At 40.4% G+C, this 8,774-nt stretch overlaps 1 protein-coding gene and 1 long non-coding RNA gene across 2 annotated transcripts; both read left to right on the plus strand.

The window, feature by feature from the left end:
* The first annotated feature begins 3,048 nt into the window (after positions 1–3,048).
* Positions 3,049–4,531, plus strand: LOC122133310. Its single transcript, XR_006152679.1, has 2 exons — positions 3,049–3,105; positions 4,237–4,531. It is a non-coding gene; the product is annotated as an uncharacterized LOC122133310 (long non-coding RNA).
* Positions 4,532–4,922: 391 nt separating this feature from the next.
* Positions 4,923–6,128, plus strand: LOC105910612 (interferon-inducible GTPase 5-like). The gene has a single exon (XM_012839336.2). It carries the CDS (start codon positions 4,923–4,925, stop codon positions 6,126–6,128), a length of 1,206 nt encoding a protein of 401 aa, XP_012694790.2.
* Positions 6,129–8,774: the final 2,646 nt, after the last annotated feature.

Here is an 8,774-nt window from a genome sequence, read left to right on the forward strand (position 1 = left end):
CTGTGAAGGCTACGGTTAACTCGCCTTGCTCCTTTATTGATGTCAGGTGAAAACTTATGAGTGAAACAATAATACACAAGAAACGAAACACAGCAAGTTACTATTAGATTCATTACACCAAGAATCAGAGCAACAACAGATTACAACACAGCTGGATAATAAGTGATAACGTCTGCCACCAACGGAGTTATGAATGAATGGTGTGCTAACGGTCACATATTAGAACGTAACCTATCTAAATTAATAATAATTACATTTTACGTTACAACGAACTAACACAGTTCATAGAATTTAAATATAGGTCACTTAAACATATTTATCACAGTGTGAGACAGCTAAATAACGTAGTCATTGTTTTTGAGCGTGCAAGGGAAAGCATAATTTAATAGAGGCTTACTAGACATGTGCGTTACTAACTGTCACAGTTGTCAAAGTAAAAGTCTGTCAACAGAAAGAAATACAATAGTGTGTGCGTGCAAGGATGGATTACCGAACGGGCTGAACGGGCCCAGGCCCAAGAGCCCCTGAGCTCAGGGGGGCCCTAAACCAGAGCCTCTGCGTGAAGTCGCTGTTATTAACTTTGCATGCTGTCAATTGTTTTTAGACTATGTATTTGTTAATATCAGAAGTGGCTTAAATGTATCTCTTATTTGTGGTTGGAAGTGGTGTATTTTGTTACATGTCCTGACCAATGGTTTCATAGTCCATGTGTGCGTGTCCATAGCAACAATACACTACAACATGAAACATTAAATCACTCCAAGCAATATACATTTGCTGACCTAAATAAGATGCTATTTGTTTTTACTTCAGGTTATTTCAATAATTGACCATTTTAAGCTTGGCCTACCATTTTATGGGAGCGATGAGGGACAGGTGGGGCTTGAAAAGCCCCCCTTGTTCAAAGTGGGGAATGACAGAAAAAGTTTGAGAACCACTGTGGTAGTTGGAGATGGAGAGAGCTGAGGGATTGTTGGGCAGAAAGTCTGAAGTTGAAGTTGTATGTAGCATTTGTCAAGCTGAATTTAGCTATCACCTTAATGCAAAGCACATTAAAGATCTTACGATTTACCGTCGAGGGGCACCATTGTGTTTAAAAAAAAAAAAAAATACAATTAAACAACAGTGTTTAAAATTCACGCTGTATGAAGTGATTACTCGTTAATTTATAAGATTTAGTCTTAAGAAGAAAAACAAACTTTTAATCGCGATTAATCGTGGAAACATATATGATTTCTGATATGTGACATTTCTGAAATTATTTTCATTGTATTCAAGTCATGTCTAAGCCAAAGTCCTAGTGATTCACTTAAATGTTATGTTGGTGGCATAACATTTGCTCACTACTTTTGTACATAAATATATATACCATGTATCACCATGTTTTTTAACTATGTTCTCACTGTGGCACTCTGAGATTCATGTGAATATAGAGTGCGTTATAAATTAAATTAATTATTATTATTATTATTATTATATATATACAAAATTCTATCAAGTTTCCTACGAAGATAATTTGACATTAAAGCATGGTCAGATTTTTTACACTACATTCCCAGTCGTTCTATGTTAGTAACCTTAACAACAGTGTTCAGGGTTCCCAGCAGTAGAATAACACTTTACCTCTAATTTGTATTATGGGCTGCGGCACAAGCGGCAGCATCCCAACCATGTACGGGTCCATGTGCCCCCAGGGGCTGGGCTTTGAATCCAGCCTGCGGTCCTTTCCCAATCCCTCTCCCAATCTCTCTCCCAATCCCTTTCCCAATCCCTCTCCCAATCCCTCTTCCAATCTCTCTCCCAATCCCTCTCCCAAACCCTTTCCCAATCCCTCTCCCAAACCCTTTCCCAATCTCTCTCCCAATCCCTTTTCCAATCCCTCTTCCAAACCCTTTCTCAATCTCTCTCCCAATCTCTTTCCCAATCCCTCTTCCAATCTCTCTCCCAATCCCTCTCCCAAACCCTTTCCCAATCCCTCTCCCAAACCCTTTCCCAATCCCTCTCCCAAACCCTTTCCCAATCTCTCTCCCAATCCCTTTTCCAATCCCTCTTCCAAACCCTTTCTCAATCTCTCTCCCAATCTCTTTCCCAATCCCTCTTCCACTCTCTCTCCCAATCCCTCTCCCAAACCCTTTCCCAATCCCTCTCCCAAACCCTTTCCCAATCTCTCTCCCAATCCCTTTCCCAATCCCTCTCGCAATCTCTCTCCCAATCCCTCTCCCAATCTCTTTCCCAATCCATCTCCCAATCCCAAACCCTTTCCCAATCTCTCTCCCAATCCCTGTCCCAATCTCTCTCCCAATCTCTTTCCCAATCTCTCTCCCAATCTCTTTCCCAATCTCTCTCCCAATCCCTCTCCCAATCTCTTTCCCAATGCCTCTCCCAATCTCTCTCTACCTCTCGTTTCATGTCACTCCATATTGTCCTATCCAAATAAAGTAAAAAAAAAAAAAAATCACCACATAATGTACTGTACTTCCAGCTCTTCCATCTGTTACGCTTGCAACTATTACAGCTATTTATAGGTTTATATCCAGAGGTGTCAAGTAACGAAGTACAAATACTTCGTTACTGTACTTAAGTAGAATTTTTAGGTATCTTTACTTTACTCAAGTATTTATTTTTCTGGCAACTTTTTACTTCTACTCCTTACATTTTAACACAAGTATCTGTACTTTCTACTCCTTACATTTTTAAAACAGGCTCGTTACTCTTGGTTCCGGTTTTATTTCAAAAGTTTCAAATGTGCGACATCCAATACAGATCAATGGCGCCATCCAGATATACTGATTTCGAGCGTAATTGGATGAAGCATAGAAACCCATAACACTCATTGGTTAGGCTATCCATCTTCTTTACGCATGACGCAAAACAAGACAACAGAGGCGAACAAATGATACAACGCGCGGCAATCGCAGAATCAGAAAGAGATGGCAACTCTGGCGAGATGTCTGAAGGGTCTGAAGATGCAAGACAGTAGTGGCGATGGAGAACAGCAAAACCTTCCACATCCCTGGCCCTACCTCAAAGAATTGTTCGAAATCGTCGGATGCAAACTTTTCGAACCCAAGAACCACGTACTTTTGCCATTCAAAACATGTAGAGGTAAGCTCTGTACTATTATTATTATTATTATAATGGTTGATTTACAATGCTTGCGACGGCTTGGCTAGCAGAGGAACATGCCAACATGCCTTGGTTCGCTTGCTAGCAGTTGCCTACTGGGGCAATTTTGTATGAGGTCATGTCACCTCACAAAAATAGTCTACATTCCTCATTGTAGTCTGACTTAAAACTTCCAAAATACTCGAAAACTAGCGATAGCTAACTAGCAGTAACGTTACTGGCATTGGTCTGTCTGATATGATCTGACTATGTTTTTTTTTTCTTGGTCACAGGATACAGTTCTCGCGGTTTTCGCAATATTCGAGTCGCTAGGCAGATTTCGTGGGGCACATCTGATAGTGCCCTATCTCCCAATGTTATCTTTGACCTGTGTGGTTCACGCTCATTAATGTTTCCATGGCAACGGTCTTAAGCTTGCGCCGTAGCCCACAGAGCAGAGAAGGACAGCTCCTTTGCAGCATTTCACAGAGCAAGGACACAGACAGAAACACACATGAATCAAATTACTCCAAAACAGGACTATAATGCTTGTGAGTCAAGCTTATTCTCACACACACATACACAAACACATTCACGCTACTATGCATATTAAATAAAATAAGATATATTTTGCCACAAAGCACAGATTGAGCTTTCTGCAAAACAGCGTCATGGGGATCTGGTGGGGCAATGCCCCACGTGCCCCTAATGTAGAAACGCCACTGCACAGTAGTAAGCTAATATAAGGCTGTTTAATATTCAGTTTATGTATCAGTGGTTCCCACAGAAAATGTGTTAGTTAGGCTTGTGATTGTCCTGGGAGATAACTGAAAAATGTATCACGCCAAAATAATTCATGTAGTCCTTAGTGTCACATTTGTTTTGAGCTGTCCTGTTGGTTTGAATGCGACAACAAATACCCATGTATACCTGCCCCTTTTAATTTTTAAAGCTGAACTATATCTATATTCTTTCACTTTGAATATAAAAGCTATAAAACACTATAAATACAGTATATTTACTAACCCTCAGCACAGATGATTAGCATTACATAATTGGTTTGTTATTGAATTGAAGGTTTTCCATGAAAAAAATATGACATTTTGAGTTTTTCATTTGTTATTTTAACAGGTTTACTCCTGTCGAGCTTGCATTTCTGGCAGAATATGCGAAGACTATGAACCTAGTTACAAAGGCCCTTGATGAGAGACGAATGTGCAAATGGGGTCGAGGTCTACTTGAATTCCAATAAAGTTTGAGAAAAACATGCTCTTCGAGTTTGTTGTCTTTGACAGCATTATTATATTTTTGTATGAGATTTTTGACCATGTCTTGGGCTCCATGTAGCACTCATCAGCTATTAAATTAAGCTTCTATTTCTTACAGTCGTGTCAATTATATTAAGTCCAACTAGTTTAGCTTTAAATGTTTTTTTTTTTTTTTATTAAGGTTACTTTTTACTTTTATACTTTAAGTACATTTTAGAGCCTGTACTTTTTTACTTTTACTTGAGTAAAGAGGTTAAGTCGATACTTCAACTTTTACCAGAGTATTTTTAAACTCCAGTATCAATACTTCTACTTGAGTAACGAATGTGTTTACTTTTGACACCACTGTTTATATCAGGGCTAATCACGTGTGGACATTTGTCATTGCCTCTTCTGTTATTGTAATTACAATAATTACAAACATACAAGTAACGAACATTACAAGTCATGTTTCCTTTCTAGCATTTAAGTCCACAGTATAGAACAGCATTTCAGCTTTGGCATGTCTGATTATGGCTCTTAATAGTTGTCTCTGTTTTCAGAGCCGCCATGTCAGGTGATTTAGACAGGGTGGCGGAGCCTGAACGTGACAATGGCATATACATTTACAATGAAGATGATGAAGCAGACATCACTAAGGGATTTACACAGCCTCCACAAGAGTTTCAGGAGAACATCAAGAGTCTGGATCATGTGACACTCAACATAGCTGTAACTGGAAATACAGGAGCAGGAAAGTCCACTTTTGTGAACGCCATACGGGGACTGGGTAACGATGATGAGGGGGCAGCTGATACTGGAGTGACGGAGACCACAAGGACGCCCACGGCCTACCCGCATCCCACAATGCCAAATGTCACCGTTTGGGATCTGCCAGGTATCGGTACTCCTAAGTTTAACGCCAAGACGTATCTGTCTGACATGCACTTTGAGCGCTTTGACTTCTTCATCATCATCACCTCAGAGAGGTTCAAAGAGAATGACATAAACCTGGCCAAAGCAATCACGAAGAAGAAAAAACTGTTTTATTTCATTCGTTCAAAGATTGACAATGACATCAATGCAGAAAGCAAAAGAAGAGACTTCAATGAGGAACAGTTGTTATCTAAGATCAGAGAAGACTGTAAGGAGAACTTGAAAAGTGTTGGAAACCCACAGGTTTTTCTGATATCCTCCTTTAACTTCGAAGAATATGATTTCAACAGGTTGATGGACACTCTGGAAAGAGAACTCCCCGACAACAAGAAACACGCCCTCATTCTGTCTCTACCAGTGTACTCCATGGAGGCATTGCAGAGGAAGAAGAGGCATTTTCAGAGGATGATTTGGCTTACAGCCTTTGGCTCTGCTGCTGTAGCCGTGGTTCCTCTCCCGGGTCTGACGGTGGTGTGTGATTATGGCGTTGTCACCGCATTTCTTAGTAACATTTTCCGATCTTTTGGGCTTGAAGATACCTCTCTACAGATCCTTGCAAAGAGAGTGAAAATGAACTGGCAGGACTTGAAAGCTGAAATAACCTCCAGGTTTAAGGATGGAGTCACAACTGAGGTGGTAATGTCTTTTTTCAAAACGCCTTCAGTGGCCGCCATCATGACCCTCAAGGGACTCCTGAGCTGTGTGATCCCATTCGGACACCTGCCTGCTGGAGCCGTGACGGTAGGCATCATCCACCACCTGCTCAATAAAGGCCTCAGAGAAATGGAGAATGATACCAGATCTGTGCTGGAGAAGGCACGACTGCTGCAGCAGGAGTAGATTCATTAACTTCTATATGGTGGGGGAATCTATGGGTCTATCTAAGTGAGGCAACACAATAAAAACTCAACAAAACACCTACAAGCAAAGAACACTGGAAAAGTATGTGTTTGGAATCAATTGTATAATAGACATACTCTCACAAAAACTAATTCTGTACATGAATGTGAATGTGTGGCCACAAACACTCACATATTTACATGTGTATGTCAGAGATGTTCCTCTTAAACTGTAAATAGGTTGAGGTACACATGTAAGGATTGTAACTAGAAGCTGTAAGGTTTGAAATCGCGGGCCGGTAATCTTTAGATCATAACACACAGATGGTCTTCTAGTTTCCAATACTCTGCAGTTGTGGGTGGGTCAGCTGTTTACAGAACATGTCTTCAAGAACATTCCAGGACTGCACTGTTCCACCGGGTTGACTTTTCTCACACCGATATTCATACTCTTGTCTTAGCCCTCTCTTTCTCTCTCTCTCTCTCTCTCTCTCTCCCTGTGCATTTCCACACAAGGGTTAAATAAAGGGCAGGAAATGGAATTAAGGGGTACATAAGTGTTGTATGGAATTGCAAGAAGATTACTTTCTCATGTTTGGTTTAATTTGAATGGTCTCAGTGTGAGTGATGTGGAGTGGTCTCAGTCCTGCATCTGAAGAGATTAGTTTTAATAAAGAAACATTCTGACCCCTATAGGCTGCAAGGAAGCCCCCCCTGGAGGTAGCATACCCCTCCATTTTTAAAATAACTCCATGTATGAATCCTTTCTGTGTGATCCTTGCAAAAAGCATCTTGAGTATTCTGTAGCCAGACACTCCCTCTCCCATCATCCTCTGAGCAGCCAAGTATGTCCACCCCCTCTGGGTGTTTAAATGTTTCATATGTCTTCTCTTAGGTATTTGGGACTTTTGATTGTTCATTTTAGATGAATGTAAATGTCTGAATGTGTAACTGACTTAGTAACTGCACCTGACAAATAAATTGTGATGCTCTGATCCACTGTTGCCTCTGATGAAATTATTAACAAGAGAAGAATTAGTCTGTAGCGGGATGTCCACGACGCATGACTAGGATTAATTTAAAACCAGAAAGCAGTGATGAAAGTCTTGAGGTGCCTGGCTAATGCTGGACATGTACAGTTCTGTTACTGTACTGTGCTGTTACTCTGCGTTATACAGCGGTGGATTGCTTCACAGCCTCTGCACTGGGCCAAATGGTTATACTGAGGTCACGCAGCAGCCTGGAGCTCAGTAACTGAACCGGTTAGGTCTAATGCTGGTAAGTGTAGCAATCTGTGTCAGCACTGCAGCCTCTGAGCTATTCTCCAGAACTAGTAACAGGTTGTGGCCATGGAATACGCCAAAGTTAAGAACATGGCCGTGGCGATATCCTGAGCAACACTATTCCTAGAAGAAACCAGTTAATACAAAGCAAGAGAGACATTCGGATTGTAGGCATCCAGAAGAAATGACCTTAGGTCAGTCTACCTTACGAGTAAATACTATTGCATTAAAAGATCAGGGACTAAACTGAGTTGCGAAATTGAGTAGAGTCAGGTTAATTAGGTTTACCGAGATTGGGTCCTTTAAAGTAGCATAACGGAACAATTGCTAATCGCTAACGATATGCTAGCGGCTAAAACTAACAAAATCTCTTGAAATGTGCTGACTTTGACATTATGACAAACTAGTTAGTCAACAACTGTCCTAACACAGTCAAACATCAAGCAAGTGCAACACAAGACAAAGCAAGAATGGCAAATAAGCTACTTACTAGTTCGGCAGACCGTAGAAACCGAGGCGGCTTCAGGCAAACCTACATTTAGCAGTAATATGCCTATGGACCCTGGTATGGCAATGGCACGGAGGCGATTCTCCATATTAAAAGTCATTGTAGCGCCCCAATTTTTTTAAAGCTGTTATTTTAAGGTAAAACTGCTTATCCTAACCATAATCCTGATGTACAATTACTGCATAATGCCACTTTAATAAAATATTATATTTCAGCAAAGCGCAGACAGACAAACACGCTGAAACCTTCACCTACTCCCAGTTCCGTTGTTGGTCTGCAAAGTAATTCCTTCCAAAGATGTTACAGAGACTATAATCCTGTTTCACAAGAGTGTACTCACCACAGATTTGACTATAATTCTGTTGCATAAGAGTGTATTCACCACCAAGGTTCCATTATACCTGCAAACCCTGCTTTGAAAGAAACTTTGCCAAGACTTTTTACAAAACATTTACATTTACATTTAGTCATTTAGTAGACGCTTTTATCCAAAGCGACGTACAAGGGACTTAGTCTCAAGAAAGAGCAAACGGTTGTTTTTAAAATAATTCTGTATTCTGTATTCTAACAGGTCACAGTCACAGATTCCTATGTCTGCATATGTCCAAAGAAAAAAATATGAAGGCTGGCCACTTTTGTGAGTTAATATGAATTGCATAAATAATGTACTACTGATTAGCATAACATATTACACATATATGAAAACAGTAACATGTACAATTTTTACTTTTGCTTTGCCTTTTCAGAATCACCATGGCACGAGCATCGAACACCTACATTGACCTTGACAGCGAATACTATTTCAGGGAAATAGTTGAAATCTATAAATCTAGCTCCACAATGGCAGCAGCTACTA

Source organism: Clupea harengus, chromosome 11 (genome assembly GCF_900700415.2).
Source record: "Clupea harengus chromosome 11, Ch_v2.0.2, whole genome shotgun sequence".
In the NCBI taxonomy this organism is placed as follows: domain Eukaryota; kingdom Metazoa; phylum Chordata; class Actinopteri; order Clupeiformes; family Clupeidae; genus Clupea; species Clupea harengus.